Raw genomic sequence first — 21975 nt, 5'->3', positions numbered from 1 at the left:
GGGGAACAAGTGCCAGACAGAGCTGCAGCTCAGGACATCTGTGTTAAGAGATACACATGCTTGTCACGGAAATATTCCTAGAATTTCAGTGCCATGAGGGCACAGTTTAATGAAGTGCTAGTCCTATGCTTAAACTGAAGCACTATATTCTTTAAAGTCAATTTTCTCTGCATTTAGCACTCAACATGCTTTCACAGCACCCAAATCTCTTCAAGTGCTAGACAAATGTCAAGGATCAGTGGGGGCTAGAAGGTTTAAGAACCCTGCAACACTCACAGAAGTGCTTAATTTCAAAGAAATGTTTAACTAAGTGCACAAAAGTTGCTCTAACAATAACAGCAATTACTCAAAATAATTTTCAAAAAGGCAGCATTCCAAATTTCTCCCTTCTCTGCCAGTTGTTAAACCCACACTTAAGTACAAAGCCTTACGCTTACAGAAAGGAAAAAGCCGCAGAGCCTTTTGCAATTCAGTAATCCTCATCTGGACAGTTTTATTGGCAGGTGCATTGACATGAGACTAATAGTAAGTGTCTGGCACAATTCTCTGATCATGTTTGGGGTGAGGGGTAGATCCGCTCCGCTCTACTTTTAAGTAGTGGCAGAGAGTGAGAAAAAGTTGCCAACGCTGACACTATGCACAAGACCATGCCCGTTCTGCAGACACTTACACATTTTTCCCATTATAGGCTATCTTACCTCATGCTTGTTTTACACAAATGAAAGCTCCCTGCTTGTCCTACAGACATAACACAGATCTAGCAGGTTCTAGGAAGAAATAAGCAGTCTTTTTCTGTTACCCAATCACCTTCCCCCACCACCACTCCTCTGAAACAAGCCCTGCAGACAGTGCAAGAAACAGGTATATAGTAACCTTTTTTCCTGAGCTCAGGATCCATACGAAGTGGTTTTACTCAGGCTTAGTTAGGTTGACCGCATTTTGAATATTGTTAAAAACTGCTGGCATAATTTGTTGGTTGGGTTCATTTCCCCCCCACCCTTCCCCCAATACATCCAAGATTGTTTAAATGAAATTTACATGCTATCTACACAGTTATTACACACCAATGGAATAATCTAATTTGGGCACCGACTAATTAGCTAGATATTCTGCATCTATCAGCAGAAGTTTGTACCAGCAGCTACTAGAGGAATAAACTCCTCTGTAAGATAACCAGTAAGGAAAAAACTCATCCCCCTATACTCTCTTTCATTTTCAAATGAGCAGCTGTCAACCTCCATCTTGAACTTTGAAATATTCCAGTAGGGAGCAAGCAGTTACCAGCTCCTGTCATTCATACCACACACAAACATGTATGTTCTGAGCTCTGGATATTATGAAGTCCAACCAACTGGCAAGCTGCAATGGCATTCCACATGCACACTGCAAAACACTACAGAGCAAATTGAGTGAAAAAGTCAAGAACTGGCAAAAGAGAACTTAACTCAGCACACAAAAGGGAAGTTTAACTTTCCACTACATTTCTAGTTGGCCTTCTCCAATAGGGGAAAAAAACCAACCAACCTCAGGACTTCGCTTACCTCTTTCCTAGCAATCCCCTTTCAGGAAAAGAGTAAAAATGAGGACAGCAGCAAAGGGGGCTCAAACAAACATTTCTAGACTAACAGTTTGCTCTCACATGCATCAGATTACATGCTTCTGTTCCATTACCCATGTTTGCCCAAGCTATCTACATAATACTGTTATGACTCACAGGAGTGTTATCATTTTACAAAAAGGGAATGAGGAAAAAATAATCTCTTAAATCAGGGATTTGATTGTTGTTCCCTCTTTAGGAAATCGCTTTGGGCATGAAGCACTTACCAAGTGTGCAGAACCCTTCCCCCAACAGATTTTTGTAATCATTGAAAGGGAAAAGGGAAGGGAGGCAGCAGGAGAACCATGAGCATTAAAGGGATTTCAGTTCCTATGGAACTCTTCAAGCAATACAGTTACACACGTGTCCAAAGTGTCTATCTTAAGAGACTTCTCCCTCCTATTAACTTGGACATAAGATTTGCAAATCAGTGAAATTCAGCCAAGAATGAGAAGATATTTATCTGCTTGATTATCCATAGCTAGCTTCCAAGTAATTTTCAGGGTGTGCCAAACAAGTTACAAATTTTGATTTCTAATGAACTTATGCATGATAAGCTATTGCAACACCAAACAGACTGCAAGCACAGCTTTTTCTGAAAACCATTAAAGGGGGTGAAGAGTTTTATTTTCAGTTACTAAAACGAATGCTATGCATCACCACTGAGAAGGGCCAATTCACATTAGGGCAAAGGAGATTTAAGGTCAGAGACATGGTGCAGACTGCAGAACTGCATCTCAATTGGTTAGGGCATGCTCACCTTTCAGATTTGATTCTCCCTACTGCCAGTTAATTTCTGTGCAAAGGCAGCTCTTTTTGCTTCTAGATCAAGTATAGCCCTGTCACTGTCTGTTGTAGCTCACAAGCTTCTAAAGTTTAAATATTTAAAGACTCTTACATAATTTCATTAGGACTGGAAGTGTTCCCAAGTCAGCCATGTTACATCTTCAATAACTAATGACAGACAGAAGCAGTGTTTAAGGAAAAAGCTGCACCATCTGAATAACAATACACATGTGACCTTCTGTTCATCCTTCTAAACTGCTTTGGAATCCAAGCTCAAGATTATTTTGCAAAAACCTTTTCAGAAGTGGTAACTGCTATATAAGCCTCTGATGAAAACTCCTGAGCATATAAATTTCAGTACTGCAGAGCACTTCACAGGTTAAAAGCTCTGTAACAGAAATAATCAGAATGCTATAAGCAACATGCCATTATGTCCATAGAAAACATGTTAGTAAGTCTGCAGCAGGTTATGGAGACATTTCTGATTCATGGTGCTGTTAGAAACTGCCAGAAGTAATCCATTTAGTTATGCCTGAATGACTAAGTGCAGTTTGATTTTTGACAAAGCTTCAAGATATTTCAAAACAAAATACTGAAACATTTCATACAAGCTAAGTTATTTTAATGCAAAATAATACATCATATAAGTAATGGGGGGGCGGTGCGCAGGCAGGAGAGAGAGCAGAAGAGGGAAAGACAAGAACAATTACATTTGTTGCATACAGATGAGTTAACTTGAAGCAAATGTCTAGTATCTAATGAAACAGGGGAAAAGGAAGTATTTGTTAAAATGGAGGTAATGTATGAAGTTTGGTTGTGTTGGGTTTTGTTCTTGAACAGTTAGTTTTGAAGGTGAACATAGAACAGACAGTGTAAGAGCTTCAAAAGTTTGGCTGAACTTCAAAACAAAGTAATGCAGGTTAGCCCCATATCAGTGGTCTGGAACGGGTGCTGAGCTACTGGGAACTACTCCGAGTGATTTAACTGCACTTACCGGCATGCATGAATGAGTACAACCAGCAAAAGAGCTCTAAACAAAGCTGAAATAGAATTCCTAGCAAATGATTGGTAAAGGGAACCACCTTGGCAATCGTGCTGAAATAAATTATCAAGGTCAAAAAAGTCAGGCCCAATTTCCTAAAGACTTTGAAGATTACCTTTTGAGTTTGCCATGGCAGGCTACACACAGCTTGTTTTGAGTGCAGTCAGCATGGGAGCAATACATCAACTGAAGTAGGGAACTGTTTTTTGCTTTAGACATCAGAGTTGTAATATGATGTTAGTAATGCAATTATAATGACGAACCTTAACAGCTATGTTATCTGTTACTACAAACAAAACAAGGTGACAAGACTGGAATTAGGTAACTTCAACGACCCAAAGTTAAACTCTACTTCAGAGGAAGTGTTTCACATGCATAACACATCACTGCTAGCTCCACAAACCTGCTTTGGAGCTTTACAGACTTCAGACAGCACAGAGTGCCTCCAAAGTAGCTAGACCTGTACATCATGGCTTAGTATTTACCACTTCAAGTTCAAAGGTTTCACTTTTGTATATGTACTTAGTGAGCTGATGAATAAACCAGGGAGGGCAGCTTCTTGGATCTCCCTAATCACAACGTTTTCAGTGTTCCTCCAAACCCAGAACTGAGCTTTCAGGTCCACCCCAACATCCACACTCATTAAAAAAAACTTAAAAAATGGGGTGCCTAACAAAATCTTGTCAGTGATTGCATTACCATGACAAACCTACACTGCTCAGCTAGAACACAATAAATGCTGCATCCAACAAAAATCTGTAGTAAACTCGGCAAACCTGGAGCAAGTAGAGAGCCTTTCAACACACTCCCAGGACTAACAAGAAAATAAAATATTTACACTGTACAAGAATGTGTGCTGATGGAGATTAGCTTAACTAGTGTAAAAGCAATAGAATAAATAACCAAACTGTGCTGCATACTGTAACCAAATTCAGCATGACTACATGAGGAGGGCATTAGCAGCCCAGCTGCTGGCATTAAGTTCATCCTCTGAATACCCAAACCACTACTCTGTTCCTCCTTTATATTCAACTGTCCTATTAAGGAAGAACATGGATTTTGAGAACAATTACTAAAAAATTGTTTTGTTCTAATTTGATTTAAAAGCTCTGAAAAATAAAAGCATGCCATCTGCAGAACTGATTTACAATATGATTCAAGCTTCAGCTACAGGAAGTTTTAACAGCAATTATTCCTTATGAACTACAGAAGAGAACTGCAGCAACCACTTCAAGTGCATCCACTGTCAGTACTCATTTACAGATTACCTGCACCACCTTCTATCTGCTCAGAAATTGAGGCTATGCAAGACATAGTATGTATGCACATGCATAACACATACACACTCTTAATGGTTAGTTAGAAACCTGTATCATAGCTGAAATGGTTGCTTAAAGGGCTAATCTGTCAAAAGACTGTTTAGACTTACAGTGCCACATCCTCCTCTGGAAAATACCTGAACCCCAACTTTCTACTCACACCTTTGCAGTGTGCTAATCAAGGAAGAACATGTTATGCTTATGCCTTCTCATTTGTAACTGTTCCATGTCTCAAGGCAGTAGCGTGATAACCAAGAACTTTACATCCCTAGAATAAAAAAGTTGTTTTGTTTACCTGAAGATTATAGAACACCGCTACATGTGTGCAATACCTTTATTTTCTCCATTTTAAGTATGAAAAAACCTGAGGATGAGATGTTTGCTATGTGCATTTTTTAACTTTAATGAATACTATTTGCTCCACTTTCAGGAGCCCAAACCTGAACTGTTTCCTTGTAAAACACTGAATTGGAACTAGTAGCAGTATTTCACCTTCAAAAATATGAAAAAAGTTTTGAATTGCATTCATGAAGACTTAATTTTTTTAATTTAAAAAAGAAACCAAACAAAAAAAAAAGCAAGAGCTGGACCTAGCAATTACCCAGATCTGAAATTCAATCCAGGTTTTTCTGCTGCAATGCAAAAGGACAATAAAATTCCATCACAAAGGGACACATCTGGCATTTATGAAATCCAGTTTGGCACAGATCTTATACATGAACAAGACAAAAGCTCTCATATCTATGCCTCAATAGAAAAACAGAAACAAGCCAACAATACCTCAATGATAGATGTTTTTAAGAGACAGGAAGACTGAAATGCCTCCAAATCTGTACCTTAAATGCCAGCCCAATAAATAAACTCCAGAGTAAAAGTTAGTGAACTGACGGGTTCAAGGAATTAAACCATATGCTGACCCTTTTCCTTTTAACTCACCATACGGTACAGCTGGAGACACATAAAAAGGAAATGCAAAGTCATTAGAGAAGCTCAGCAAGAAGGAAGCTAACTTAGATGTTTGGATGCCAGGGTTCAAATCTTGCCCAAAGCTGCAGAATTGCCAAGTCCTCCTTTCATGCTTAGTAAGTAATGGTTGTACACGAAAGGGAGGGCAGGGGAGGTGGGGAACACAACCCCAAGATACCCAGTCTTATTAGTGGGTTCTGATGTATCTCGAACACTGACACACACAGATTGAAATTTCTAAAGACTGGAGTCATAGGAACTCTGACATCTCATATCTAGAAAGGCTTCTCCTAGAGAAATTCAGTGGCCTTAAAATCTGCCAGAAGGGCAACGCGGCAGGGTGCACACCATTCAACAGCTTTCTTTGATGCTACTGTTGGGCAGGCACAACAGATAACTGCTCTCCGCTCATTTGTTACTCAGGAGCAAAGATGAACTAATTTGACATGTCATCAACAGCCATGGTTGTGGCAACCACGAGATAGCGGGGTTTCAGAGACAACCTCCTCAGAGCACAGACTTTTCATCCCCTTGTAGGAAAAAAAAAAGCAGAAGGAACAAGAGGCCACCTTCATTCAGTGAGCAAGGTCTGATTGAGTTTAGATACAAAATATCATGAGGCAGAAGTGGACTGCCTACCAAGGACAGGCACTGAAGTATCACCCAAGCATGCAGAGAAGGAATTAAGGTGGCCAAGGCCAAAGCTAGTGTGGGATACAAAGGGTAATGTGAAGGTGTTCCACTGGTAGGTCAGCAGCAAGACAAGGATAACACAGGCCCACCGCTGAACAGAGTAAGGTACTCGATACCTTCTCTAAGATCTGTTAAGCCTCCCTGATATTCATGCCTAGCAGTAAAGCTTAGACGAGTGAGGTGGTATCTAGTCAAGTCAGATCTAACCATGATTAAAGGTGCACTTGCAAGTCCGTGAGACTGGATGGCTTGCATACAGTCTTGCTTAAGAAGGTAGGCGATGCCATGATGAGGCTGTTCAGGTATCTTTAAGAAGCAATGCTAATGAGGCAGGGGGTCAAATGAGGCAAAGACTGAAGGAACAGATTTTCCCAAGAGGCTATGAGATCTACCTCCAGAGATCCTGAATGAACCAGAATGCACAGGGCTCTGTCAAAGCTTGATTCCCTCTGTTTTAAACTGAAGACTGGACCAGATTACCTCCAGCAGCTCCCGCCTGTGTATACACAAAGGCTTTCCAAGCATCCAGACAGACACCGTAAATATTTAAGCCATCTTGCCAGACACTCTAACAAGGTCTCCAGTCTTCAAGATGCGGACATTAACAGTACTGGGTGGGTGGAAAGAAGTCAGTTCAACAGCAAGAAAAAATCCAGTCAAAATTTCAGAGGCAAAAGATTAAGAATTTTCTCTCTAAGGTATATTCAAAAGTGTAGAAGACATTAGCTTTTAAAAGAAGCCAGCGTGTTCATTTTCTGAAATGTTTTAACACTGTTCCTGGTAACATTTTAGAAAGGTTTTTTTTAAAAAAAAAGTTGTCAACATCATCTGCAGGTAACAATTCTCCTAAAATACAGTATTAAAAATACAGATTTATGTTAATTCAAGGCAAGGATATCTAACTTCATAACCGAGCATTCAGGTATCTGAATTGATTCTTAACCTTTTATCCACTGAACTGATTGGTCCCAATTAGTTTCAGAGACTTACATGACCGTTACACACAACAAGCAAATCAGGTACACTAAACATGTCAGGAAGAGCAACACATTCATTAAAAGCCTTTTGCTTTCAAAGGTTGTAAGGTCAACAAAGCATTAGCAGCAGTTATGTTTCACACTCCTTGTTGAGTACAGATACTACAAACCTACTTTTTTCCTACTGTTACTCCAGGAAGCAATTATAAACCCAGAAAATTTAAGGAAGTATGCTTTAAAGTTTTGAAGTTCTAGGGAGGCATCATTTGCACCAAAAGTAACTACAACCATTTATTTCCACCTCAGTATATTATTGTCCCTGAAATTATTCAGAGGACACTGAGTAATAATACTGCACACTTCATGCTACAATGTTTATTCTTAACATTTTGTGGATAAAGTGTTTAAATAGTGTCAGATTCAATATACCTGACCTTTACACAAGGCTTTAATGTGCTATTTGTGCTGCCAAGTTTATAACATGATTTTATACATATATAAAATCAAAGTGACAGCACAATCCTAAATTAAGTTCTAAAAATACTGTAAGCTGTCTATAGTACCTGCTACATTGTTTGATAATTAAGAGACTCAAGTGTTCTTGCAGTTACGCACAACTCTTCAACACCAGAAGCTTGGTTTGTTGAAGGTTCTTTATTCTTACTTTGGGAAAGGTTTTGTTCTAGCTTGGGTTTTTTCTGTTGAAGGGCTTGGGGGTTCTGTTTTGATTTCTGGTAGGTTTTACCAGCTTGTAGAAAGGATTTTATGAAACTGGAGAGAAAAGCCTACGGTGCCATGACTAAGTTCCCATGCTCCCCAAAAAAACCCAGACAGAACATTTATCTAAGCCACATTTACTGTCTTGGAGATTGGATTTTACAACACTAAGAAATACTCATTCTTTGCTTAAGATGATACTCCAAGTTTACAGACACAGTTAAGACCGACCTTTTCCAGGTTCAGGCTGGCCTGGTCAAACCTGGAATTCTGGATTCCAGATCCTGCTACCTAGGGATTACCAGTGCTTGTCTGCACAAAAGTGATCCAGGTAGAATTAGCAACTCCTGACTGCTCAGTATTAGTTGGGAACAATCAGTTAACATTGCCACACAATACATTAGTACAGTCTAACAATACAGTTAGAAGGCACCCCATCACCATCTTGGAAGTCATGAAGCCTAATACACTTAAGTGTAACTACGCAAAGAGCTTTTAAGTTGCCTTCCTCCCCACTTCCAGAAGCCTAAAAAATTTTTTCCAGACAAATCAAGTGTTTCTGAGTGTTTAAGACTTACTTCACAATTCACGTACTAGAGAAAAAGAGACACTTTTAATGTTCTACTTTGTTACTCTACAAGACAGTCAAGCTTCACTGTTTATAAACTCATTTTAGACAGATAAACAAGTACAGCAAAGGATACTCACCAGAGGAACAGTAAAATATTAATTCACAGCTCCTGTTGTTGAACACAGTTGTTTCAATCAAGTCTTTCATATGCAAGAATGCTAACAAATGGAATGCACGGAACACTGTGCCATGGACTGGCTGGAACAGACAGGTTTGCCCTTTAGTTACCAATAAGGAAGTCATCATCTGTCCTCTGGCATCCTCTCTGCCTACCCCTCTTTGAGGGATTTGGGTGTCTTGGCAAGCCACTCAAAGCCAGGCCAAGGTAAGCAGTAGCAAGCCAAAAAAGAAGGATGAATTGAAAAAAGTATGGGAGCTACAAAAGCCAGAGATCAGAGAATAGCAGGGAGCGCTCACTCACACCCCTGCCTGGTCAGGGTTATAGCCTGCCAGCACACCCACCTATTTTACTGAGCCCTACTTTGCTATTTGGAAAAGAAACAGCCATTTGGCAAATCATTACCTTTATAGGTGCTAAATAAAGTACCTTAGAGACAATCCATAATGGCATACTAACAGTGGCATGCTAATTGCTAGCACCAGATCACATGAAGACCTATTGGCTTTGATTTCATTCTTAAGACACTAAAATTTGTGCTTGTTTATCAAACTTTTCTAAAACACTAAATGAAACATGCCACTGTCCCCCAGCAGAGAAACAGCATGACAAGTCCTGTACCCTTCTGCCCAGTGCAATGAAATTTTAAAAAATATGTGTCTTACTCAACTGTGTTACGTGCTTCAAGGAGAACTTTACCATCTTGATACTCAAAACAATAAAATCACCTTCACAGCCCAAGCACCTTTACTGAGTTACTACTCTTCGTATTTATGCAAGCGGAATGTTGCAAAGCTCTACACATAACTAGTTGACATCAAACCTAGCAACACCTTCATAGATGCTTGAGAATGCAGTTCATGTACATCATTCACCCTCAGCAAACTGTCGTGAAGCACCTTGTACCAAGCTTCTGCATCTAGTTTGATTTCAATGCCAAAGACTGCCTGAAGAAAGGGCTGTCTTACAGAGACACACAGAAGTAGTTTCTAATGCTAATACTTAACTAGCAATTTAATATAACTAGTTACTTCCATGCCTATTTTAGAGATCTGCAAGAGCTACATATTTTCAAGTAATATATGCCAGGTCTTATGTGCATCTTTCAACAAATATGAATGAGATTTACTAAGCACACAACTGTGTGTGTGATCCTCAGTTTAGCCACCAGTAGTGCTGAAAGTGCAAACACTATAGAAGTTGTCAAGGAGAACCTAAGCTATTTAAAACTGAAGAGGACTCTGTTTTCAGCATGGTACGGAGTAAACAAGATACTTAAGTCAGCAAGACTGAGCTTATCAAGCTCAGGTGTAGAAAATAAAATCTTACTGAAACTAACCAAAACCAACAGGCACTTTATTAACGTAGACGGCCAAGCATAAGAGTCCATTGGTTTGTATTAATGATAAACCATGTATGTATTTTATCATGTACTTTAATACTACTTTAACTGATCAACAATAAAAATAAGGCTAATGATTATCTTTCCCCCAATGCCTGGATGCTGTAACATAGCAGATCTATGCAAAGAGTTACAAGTTATCAGATTTGCATAAAACAGTACTGGGACAAAATATGCAATGATGCTTACCCAAAACACTCTCAACCTCCAACTATAACTTAGGCTTCCAGAAACATTGGTTGTTTTCTTGGTTTTACTTTTCTAGAAGTTTGTTTGGGTTTTTTTGTTTGTGGTTTTGGTTTTTTTGTAGTTGTTTGTTTTGTTGGGTTGGTTGGGGTTTTGTGTGTTTTTTCTTTTGGAACCTACATATACACTTACACATCCTAGCACAGCAAAGAGTTCCACAGTTTACTTTATCTTCATGTGGGGAAAAATAAAAATAAGAAACTACTTCAGATGTTTCACCTTCCAGTTGTACTAGTAGGGTGAAATGGGAACAACTGTTGATTACTTAACTTCTTCTGTACCACTTCCAAAGCATTCTTTAGAGACTTCAACCTCACACCAATCTCTTCAAAACACATCCACTTACTCTAGTTCAGAGCAAGAGCTCTGATCTACTCAGGAATGCTGTGTAGCAAAACTATTTTATACTTTTGATAAGTAAGATATTATGAAAAGGGAGGAAAGAACAAAACAGAAGAGTACAATACGCATAGTGTAAGCACAGTGGCTTTTTACACTGGAAGCATTGTTTTCCTGCTATGAGTTAAGAAGTAGTAAACAAAGATTTGTTTTTTTGACTGTATAACTGAGCATAAATCTCTAAAAATATTCAAAAAAAAATCTTAAGCTCTACTACTACACAGGAATAACAGGTTCAGTTCAGAACGTGATTTTATATGCAACACTGGTTGTCCTGTCTTTGTTCTTTCTTGGAATTTCTACCTGCATATTTATTGTATGCAAATAAGCATAAATGGTGTTAAGTTTGCCACTAATAATTCTGTCCAGCTGATCCAGAAATTCACCTCTGGGCTACCACTTCAGAGCCTACTGACCTCTTCCAACTTGCTGTAAAACTCACTGCAATCAAATTTCCACTTCTTGGTGGCTTATTAACTGTTAAGGTATGTAGTCACATGACCCAAGATCATTGAAACTACCCTTTCTAATTAGGGACCAGTTTCCATAGGGAACCCAGAATGATTTACTGGATGGGTCACTGCATCCATGACACCCACCTCTACAGGAGGATGGCCCAACTTTGATCCACCCTTCTCTGACCACTCAATTTACAGCTTCCTGGGCATGGAAAAGCCCCAGCTGAGCACAAAAGCACCACAGGTGAGCTCACACTGAAGTCATCACTTCAAGGCAAGATTTGACCAAAAAGGAGAACCCCTCTTGCATCACTTTTGAGAAGCAACAGGGACAACAGAAAGAGGGAACAGAAGAGTAGCTGAGAATAAAAACCTAACAGCTCACCAGTTAAGAGTTGACAGACAAATCTTGCTTCCAATGTGGAAGTCAGATTTCACTGCACTAGTTGCACAGAGACAAACAAAAGCTAAGCAGATCACTATGTTGTTGCTCCTCCCTGTTATTCTCATACAACAAAAATCTGCTTCCTTGTTTGAGGATAAGAACTCTTTTTCAGCATTCCTAAACAACAGCTTTATTTCAGGACCATTTTAGTCATTACAATGAACTCAAATGCCCTCCTTTTCCCTCTTCGCATTTGAGAAGTATTTTTAGATCGATGCAGAAGTTCACCTGAAGAGTCAGAGATATGCCAAAATCGAATTTTGACCCCACCGTTTCATGTTGAAAGCCATACAATCTGGTTTCAAAGGACCTGAAGATGTGCAACTTTTAGAGACTCATTCCATTTGAAACATAGACAAGTATCTTTTCACGTAGAATAAAAATAAATACCACTTCTAGCAAGTTGAAGCAAAAAAGTCTGAACATTTTACCTCCACCACAATGTAATAAACAAAATCTGTATTTCCCTCCTACCTTGTGTTACAGGTTGCCATTTTTAAACTCTAAAGAGTTAGCGTTTGGCACTTCTGCTAACTCACCACACTAAAATTTGTAAAGCTGACATTACACCAAGACAATTTCTTATCTTGGGGGAGGCTGCATCTCCTTTATTTCAATTAAGGTTCTTCTGCTGAAGTCAAATCTTTGAGAAATCAGTAACATTTAAAAGTCTGGCACACATGCTGTTTAGAAAGTCTTTGTTTTCTATAGTTCATGAAAATCCTCCTTTGTTTATCCTGCCTCTTTCCAGAAACTGAAGTTGACAGCAATATGGAAAGTGACCATTAAATGTCTTCACAAGTACATCAATTTTCCTGGAACAGATTGAAGTTACACCTTGATGAGTGGATATTCTCACTCTACAGGGCTTCACACAGGCAAGGCAAGTCCATCATTGTCTAGAATATCTTCAAGAAAGTACAATATCTTCAACTAAGCATGATTATGGGCATTAGTAATACAAAAAAGCTGCATGTGAAGCACACTCTTCTATGTCAATCTCTCAAAAAAATCCCTCAATTTGTCTGTGTCCTGGTTTCAGCTGGGATAGAGTTAATTGTCTTCTCAGTAGCTGGCACAGTGGTGTGTTTTGGATTTGGTATGAGGATAATGTTGAGAAACTGATCTTTCAGTTGTTGCTAAGTAGTGCTTACTCTAAATCAAGGCATTTTCTGCCAGTGAGCAGGTACACAAGCAGCTGTGAGGAAGCAGAGCCAGGACAGCTGACCAAAGGGATACTCCATACCATAGAACGTCATGCTCACCATATAGAGCTAGGGGAAGAAGAAAGGGGGGGGTATGTTTGGAGTGATGGCATTTGTCTTTCCAAGTAACCATAATGCACAATGGAGCCCTGCTTTCCTGGAGAGGCTGAACACCTGCCTGCTGGTAAGTAGTGGTGAATGAATTCCTTGTTTTGCTTTGCTTCTGTGCGCAGCTTTTGCTTTCCCTGTTAAACTGTCTTATCTCAACCCAAGAGTTTTCTCACTTCTACTCTTCTGATTCTCTCCCCAGTCCCACTGGGGGTGGGGGGAGTGAGCAAGCAGCTGTGTAGGGCTTAGTTGGCAGCCAGGGTTAAACCACAACAGTCTATTTAGTACCTGCATGAAGTTATTCATTTTAGGATTATCTCCTATACTACCTATCTGTACAATTGCTCTTCTGCTACCAACAGCCATACAAAACACAGACTGATCCTGGCACTGCTGGACAGCTGCTGTGTGTGACTCGGAGCTGGACCTGGTCACCCACCAAATTAATATGCAGCATTCCCCTGTGGCTGCTGAGGAATACCATGCATGCTACTGGAAGTTCCATAGGGGACACGTACTAGAACATCATATGAGCACAGAGGACAATGAGCAAAACCTATACACATGTAGTTAAAACCACGGACACAGAGAAAAAAAATCTAACAGGGTATCTAGGTCTTCTGGAAAAAGAATGGCAAGGAGTTTCTCTAAAGCTAAGCTTCCAAAAAAGCTTAAGCAACTCTAAACAGAAATTATTCTGAACATACTTTAACATTTCCAATAGAACTCACTGTTCTTTGTAGGTGACAAAACTCTGATGTGTTTCAGGTGCTTCATTTTGTCTCCCCACTATCTTGCTGCAATTGAACTGGTACATAAGTATTTACCTTAATGAAATGCCTAATAATGAGAAAATGGGGCAGAGATTCTTTTTAACAGTCCTCCATATTTTATATGCATACATCCAGGTTTGTTGGCTTTCATTCTCAACCTGAGCCACTTCCCTTGCTACTCCACATCCAATTTTGAAGGCAGATTTCAAACTCTTCATCAGGATGCACAGACATTTCAGAAACAGAAAGTCAAAACTGAACATGACCCACATATTGTAAAAAAAAAAAAAAAAAACCAACAGAAATTAGTTACTCACCTTCCCTCATTGATTTTTGCTTTGTCTCCTTGACAAGAGAGGTTCTCAATGTAACCTAGAGTGCAGTTAATTCGGGTCCAGTCGGGCTGGCACACGGCAAGGAAGTGAGGGCGCAGTCTACCTATGGAATACTTGGCAATGTCTGTCAATGACTGGCTAGCTGCTGCTCCAAAAATGAAGGTCCCAATGGCTTTGTAAATAGTGGCTATGTAGTTATTTCTGACAAATGAATTGGAGTGCAAATGATTGTAAAAGACAGAAAGAGTCTCTCCTAGGATTATCTGAAAAAGAAATAAGGACAACAGTTAAAGATAATCACTTAAAAAGAAAGATACTACTCATTGTTGCTAGTACTCAGACAGGTAGACTCACAGGTTAATAATCTTTACAAACATTTAACTGGAAATTTAAATTTTCCAAGAGTCAGCAGTAACCATGCCCAAACCTTAAACATTTTATGTAGAAAAAACCCCCTTGTACCTTACCCTGCTGCATGTTGAACTTGTCTTTGTTTTAAGTATTCTGAAAATCAAAAACTTCTCAGAGTAACATTTATCTGTATTACTTGGCATGGCTCTAGTTCACAATGTCTTCTCCATTATTATATCTTATTCAGCTAAACTTTTCTATTCTTTTTCTATTTCATTATAAAGTTACTGGGGTTTTTTTGTGAAGCAAGAGACTGTATTGAAGGGTCTAGACTCCATTTTCCAGTTATTTAAACAAAGAAAAATCCTATTCCTCAGGAAAATTGAGGTCTTTCCAAGGATTTTTTCACCCTGAATCCCCAGAGTACATGTATCAAGTGTTGACAAGAAAGCAAGATTTAATTTTGTTTTCCTGAAACTTTATCTTTTGCAGAAAGTAAGTTTTTCCTTAAGCCAACTTCACCCCAGACTGGTTGGATGTTGAACCAGACAGTCCCATTTTGAACAGAAAGGCTTGACTCATACAGGTTATCAGATGGGTGGGGAGCTATATGCATGTATGTGAAGTGATCTTCAAAAATTCTGTAAAGGTTAAGTGATGGCTCCATCTGTCACTTGAGAGTGACAAGTGCAGAATCCCAGCAAACCAGACCTTTGGTGAATGAAGCCGTTATTAGACACACTGACACGTGGGCAGACAAAATAGCTGTCAGCAGCTTTGCACATCAAAGCAAACAGACAATCCCATCAGATGTGTGAACACTGAAGTTTTACAGCCCGCACCATATTGAAACATGGACTGAAGCACACAATCACCAGAGCATGGACTAAAGCTGAGAGTTTTCAGTGAAGTAGATGTTGGTAAGCTTTTATACAGAATCTACCTATCCCAGAGACATGGGGATATAAACTTAAAGATAGCTGATCAGAAATATCACAGCCACAACTGGTAAATAATGAATCCCTTTTAAAGGGACACTGCTGTAAAACGTGCCAGAAGGTCACTTCTCTCAGTTGTGGTGACAAAAAAAATCCGGTGATGTCAATGTTGTCTGCATCCAGATATCCAGTACCTGCAAAATGTATTCATCTTCAATTATCTAAGCATTGAGCAAAGGACATCAACACTTGCTTTCACCATCTGACTTCAAAGCAATCTTGACAGAAAAGCCTGATTTCATAAAAAAGATGATCCCTGGTGTTACGATGTTAACTTTATTAGCTAAATGTTCATACAGGTTCATATGGAAACTGAATAATTTCAAAGGAAATACATCCATTAAAAATTACTGTATTCATTGAAGCCCTTTCTGATTTGAAAGTCCCTGAGCTGCAAATGACTGGTAGCAAAGTACAGAGGGCAAAACATCAACCTTTGCTTGCTGTATTCTTCAGTTCTTCCTCACCCATCTGTTTCAGCCACTACTAGAAAAGAGGTAACAAGCCATATGGACTTCAGTTGTGACTGCTACTCTTAGCTGATACAGTAGTAACATACCATGTTACTATATAACAGTGTGAAAAGAAGTCCTATCTTAAAAGATTGGATTCTTTTAGCATAAACCACTTGCCAGTTAACAGAACACTCAAAAACCAAGTTTTATCTGCTCCATAAGTATTTCTGTAAGTTTTTGAAGCAGTTTTTCCAAGAACAGGAAAACTAGGTAAGTCACAGTTTTGATTCCTAGTCACACATTTCTACAGTTATGCAAAAAAATTCCACCCAAGAACAAACATAAGCTACAAGCTGACCTAGTTGGAACCTAGATAAAAGTCTATGCAGTCCTTACGCAAGAAGCAGCGGAGACTGCCATAATACCCCTCCTGATTTTAACCTGTTTGCCCAGGGAAACAGCTGGCCAATACTGAGGTTTACATTTAGCTGCTCCTTTTCCAGCTTTGATTCCCAAAACACACTTGGATAAATATTTATACACTTAACGATCTTATTTGGCATAGAAAGTTGTAACTCTGCCTAAAGTGTAGCTGTGATGAGCTGGGATGTCACCCAGCACCATGAGTGGGGTCTGATGCTTTTTAGTACTTCTGGACAGACATCTTGAGGCCCCTGTTGAAGGCCCATTGGCTGGAACTGAAGTGCAGTCCCATGAGACTTAGGACATTAAATGGTTAACTGATGAGGTTCAGCTCTCCCCTCTGCCCATGCCCCCACCACTTTTTGTACCAGCACTGGTACTCATCTGGTATTCTTCCAGGAGTCTTTCCACTCAACCTAGCTCAAAGATGCTGTTTTCTGCCAGGTTAAGGAGTTTCACTAGTTTATAGTGGTTCAGACAAGCCACCAGAAGAAGAAAAAGACAGGATTAATAGTGGGATCTCACCTTTTGTCCATAGTAAGCTATTAGGTTAGCTCAGCTGACAGCATGTAATTAAATCTTAAGGACACAGAATCACTATACATTTGAGCCAGCTCAGCTGAGCTAGGAGCTGTGGTCAAAGAGGGAGATCTCTTAACTGGAGCTGCAGAGGCAATCTATGCAGATCACTGATCTGAAGAGGAGGGAAGGAGAACATTACCCAGTCTTCAAGCCCGTTAGGTGCAATATGAAAGTGAGCCCTAGCAGTAACTCTAACACAATGGGCTGTTCTATCCTGACTTTCGGGAAAATACCCATTCTTGTTCTTTTTATTCTAGGTATGCTTTTGTTAAGTTCTGATTGGAAGTCATAACATTTTTCTATTAAAAAAATGTTATCTGTTGTTACATTTCCACACAGATAAGTACTTCTGATAACTCTGCAGCAGATAAAACATACTGACTTAACAGGTCATGCAAACTCATATTCTGCAGGTAGTACCTCCCAAAATAGAAAATCTTGACAGTGATTCAAATACATTAGTGTTACTCTTCACTGATACAGTAAAGGAGGAAGGTTTTTATCTTTCAGACCATACAATTAAGCCACCATGGTTCTAAGGTATTCTTTTTCTGTTACATAATTCTAGTTGTTTGACCTCAATTATAGAAAATCTTTTCATTATTCTTGCCAGAACACCATTTCTACTGCTTTAGCACCTGGTCTAATGACATTATTTTGAAGTTGAGAAATCTTAGAGAACACAGTTTTTAAAGTCTGTATTAACAGACTGCCCCTCCTCCCTCTCCCCCACCCCCACTGAAATCAAATGCAATGAAGAAAAGTTTAACTTACAACAATTATACTGAAAGGAATAATTATTCCTGCTAACAATTTATAAGAAATGGTGTCCTCTTTGTATGGATATCGGATGGATTCATCACTACAGAAAACTCCTCTCTGGAAGGGGACACGTCTTGAACCGAGAATTGCAAAAGGCAAGCCAGCTAGCAAAAAGGAATAAAAAATACATTACAAATGCAACAAACTCTGGTGATGATTATACCCCCACATGTGCAAAGAGAAGTGCATAAAGAGGAACGGGCATGCAGCAAATTAGGAGGTTATGCACTTCCTTTGGCCAATGAGTACTGCCTTGTCTTCACAGCTCCCAGGAAGGACTGTTGAATGATGGAGAGCAGGACAGGATTCCTCTCACCTTTGCATTTGTAGCACATCAGGTATGGAAGCATGCCAAAACCATGATTCAGTAAACAGTTCAATTGACAACCACCAAGTTGTTCAATCTGCTGCTACTGCCACAGTTATGTGGTACCATTCCTTTATATTCCAGTGAGCAATAGTTGCCCCTTTATACCTTCTCTGGACAGCTTTACAAGTCAGAAGAGCATAAACTTCATTTCATGAAAGCAGAAAAGGGGTGCTTCTCAAGGAGTGCAAGTGCAGAAGGAGTTTGGAAAAAAGGAGGAGTTATACATGCATGCAAACCCCTCACTTCCACACACACTGCATAGTTCCCCGGAACAATGTGGTCACTGCACAAGCCATACAACCTCAGGGCATGGAGATTTTATTCCCCTATCTTCAATAGAAAGAGTAAGCCTTTGGCTCACCCTAAATTCAACAGGACGCAAGATTAAGGCACACAACACTTTGTGCTACTGCACTTCAAGAGACCTGCACACTAACCAAAACTAGCCACTTGAACAACAAATTAGAAAAAACCAAACACATTCAGAATGCAATACAAATTACTACAGATTAATAGAATCCCATTTTTAAACCCTGATGCTCCATACCCGACACACACAGTTCTGCACAATCTGTTTGCATACAGGTATGAATGCCCTCAAAAAGAAATAGGTTGCATGGTAAAAATAGTAGAGGGCTACCAAGAATGTTTAACAAAACAATAAATAGTCGTCTTTAACTTAGATATGTACAACACTGTGGCACTGAAGTGCTTAAAAGCCCTTGATTTTGTGCTCTAAAATTCAGTAGTACTGCACATAAAATGCATACCAATCTATAGATTTGGACAACAAAAATTATCTGAGGGGAAATGCTCCTAATCTAGTAAGGGATTGGAAGGATGAGAAACAACCTCCTTCCTTCCTGCCAGAGAAAGATGTTGCTGTAGTCTCAGTTCTCTGGACTTCTGTGTCAAGGCATAGCCCACCTCTTACTTTCCATATATGCAGCTAGCCCCAAGTAAGTGTATACAAAAAAAAAGCAAAAGCAGAAAGAACAGGAGAAAAAGAAAGGATAAAAGAGTTACCAACCAAGCAGTAAAAGAACTCTTAGGGAAGGTAAAAGAAACACCAAGTTACACAGTCAATACTTGCAAGAGGTAAGGTAAAAAAAAAAAAAAAAAAGACAGACCGACCTAGGGTCCTTTTCAACCCTCCTTCTCCCTTCAATCTCTACCCATGAAGTTCTCCAAACTAAGCCTGACTCCCAGGCCCATCACAAATGATGCAATCAATGATTTGCTATTGATTTTGTTCTTCACACCATAAAGTGACTGCTTAAAGTAATGCTTAAGTTTGAGAACAGACACAGCAGAACAAATAACAAATGAATGGCTCATAAGGTGAAAATTTCCTTGAAGTGACCTCTGGTGAATGACACAGCTTTGTTCCACAACAAAGTAGTTATGGGCCGATCACAACACCCATGTATTCCAGCTAAGCCCATCGCAAAAGAATCAAGTATCTCTGTACTGTTAGTCATAAAAAAATCAAACCTCCCCTCTGAAAGTGACAGAAGAAAACCACTGCCATTGTGAAGAGGGGTTGTTACCAGTGCCAGACCAGTGGGACTGCAAGTGACCTAGCTCTGGAAGCTGTCCAAGCACACCAACAAAGCAGAAGGACAACAGCATGGGCTAAGAGCCAAGCCAGAGCCTTGCCAAAACACTGGCCCATTCAGACAGCAGCCAGCACAGAGCCCTGGAGCTGGACTCTGCAGTACAGTGAAAAAACATACCCTTTCCTACCAGGGGAGGGAAAAAAAAAATTTCCTTCTTCCTTTTTCCTAGTACTAAGGAAGAGTAGCAGGGTTTTGAAAACACTACAGCCCAGACCTCATTTCTGCCCTCCCCTTGTGTTGATATTGTGACAGCATGTCACAATATACCATCAGTTGTTTAATATTTAGCTGACTTGTGCAAGGGAGGAGACAGGAGCAGCATGCACTCATGGTGAGGGACAATCACTTGTCAACATAACGCCATCGTGTGTTTCCAACACCATTTGCCCTATAAAATATGTATGGAAAAAGGTTTCATCCTCTGTCCTGCACACATACTATCAAGACTATTTTTGGAAAGCATTTTACTAGATCTCCAGAATCAGAGAATGACAGGTATACTTCTTCAGAGTAGGTAGTTTTAATCATCATGGTAAGCAACTGCTCACAAAATTTAAGTTCAGCCTAGAAAAACTTATCACAGCTTCACCACACTGCCAAACACTTGTGGTTCACAGATGGTGTCACTGACATCATGTCACCAGCTCTGCATCGTCCTTCTCAAAGATCTGCTCTATGAATAATGGTGCCATGGTGGCTTAGTCCTCGTTTTCTCTTCCCCACACCTGAATGTTTCAGCTTCTCAAGGTGGGAGATTTGAAAATTTTCAAGAGTGCTGGGGTGTTTATGGGGGTCTTTTTAAAAATGTAACTGCCTGCTGCTAAATCAGATATGAAAAGCAATGGTATGTGGATCATGGGAATGATGAAGTCCTTCATGCAATGACAACGCATGCTTTTCCATGCAAACAGAAGCTGCTTGAAACATGTGCTTATTCTTCAGCAATATTGAGATTATGATGCAATTAGTCTGTAATTGCTTGCAGCACCTTCCTGTATCATGATCATGCAAACAAAACAAACTGGTTCTGTTTTGCTTTTTAAGTAAGAACCAGTTAAAACAAGTGTCTTCTCTTTCATAATTTGTTTCGCCTCTTTTACTTTGTCTGCAACCAATGCCACTTTGCTAATTAAGAAGCCTTTACATTGTTTCCTGAAGTCATAACCTGCAAAATTTAGGTAAGACAGTATGAGTTGTAAAGTTTAGGTATCTACCCATAACAATTAATTGGAAGAGTTATGCACTGAAATACAATACAGCTAAAAAAAGCTTATGCAGTGAACTTCATGAAGTGTTTCTTCAGTTTCCCCTCAACTGCGTGACAGATCTAAGTAGTAATTCCATTTGTCTTATTGCTGTTCTCAGTATATTTCAGTGCTTAAAGGAGGCTTGCTCCATGAAAGCTTGAGGTAAATTTTAATTTCTACTAACCAGATTACAGTAAAATTGATCAGACTCACTTAACACTGTTAAGCTGAAAAGTCACAAAACTGTAACATTTGTAGTTTACCTTTGGCTCAATCCAAGGCAGTTATTAGCCTGAAAAGATGTGCCCATACTGGATTTTGATTTCTTTTTGGTTAAAGTACTTTCTAATGTCAGCATCTACTCCCTCAGAACACAGCCCATACAGCAGGTTTAATTTACTTTTCAGACACACACAGGCTGGCTTCACTATTAGGAAGGGGGAGAAAAGCAGAAGTCAAACCAGAGGGGCAGTAACTCTTACTGATTCTGGCAGGTGATGCCATTAAGAAAAACTCCTCACAATACTTAGGGGGTTTGTTCTATTTTAAATGAACCAGCAAAGTCAAGTTTTGTGGGATTTTAAGGGTTTGGTTTTCTTTTTAGAAACACAAACTTATTTTCCAAAATCAAAGTTATTTCAAATATACAGCTTAAGTACTTTCCGCAGTGCAAGTCTCTTTCCCTTGAAGACAATGCAGAGACTGGGGAAAATACTATGGCTTTTTCATTAGGACAGGTAGGACAAACAAGCAGAAGAACTGGCATAAGTAACAAAAGAGGCACAGACTCTTACTTAGCAAGTACAACAGTAAGGTTTCCCTATAGTTGTGATAGACATGTTACTTTTGCACCCCGAGATACACCATAATTCCAGAAGACATGAATACATT

The 21975-nt window shown here is 39.5% G+C and overlaps 1 protein-coding gene across 2 annotated transcripts in view; it reads right to left on the bottom strand.

Annotated features, from left to right (window-relative positions):
* PLPP1 (phospholipid phosphatase 1) overlaps window positions 1–21975 on the bottom strand; it is a 67968-nt gene that overhangs the window by 19175 nt on the left and 26818 nt on the right. The window contains exons 2-3 of one of the 2 annotated variants that reach the window (XM_056325458.1): window positions 17801–17952; window positions 14200–14480 (exon numbers count right to left, since the gene is read on the bottom strand). In XM_056325458.1, coding sequence (XP_056181433.1) covers window positions 14200–14480; window positions 17801–17952 — 433 coding nt within the window. The remainder of the gene's footprint in view (window positions 1–14199; window positions 14481–17800; window positions 17953–21975) is intronic. The other variant, XM_056325457.1, reaches the window with a different exon arrangement.

Source organism: Falco biarmicus, chromosome Z (genome assembly GCF_023638135.1).
Source record: "Falco biarmicus isolate bFalBia1 chromosome Z, bFalBia1.pri, whole genome shotgun sequence".
Lineage (NCBI taxonomy): Eukaryota > Metazoa > Chordata > Aves > Falconiformes > Falconidae > Falco > Falco biarmicus.
This window is presented reverse-complemented; position numbering and strand designations above follow the sequence as displayed.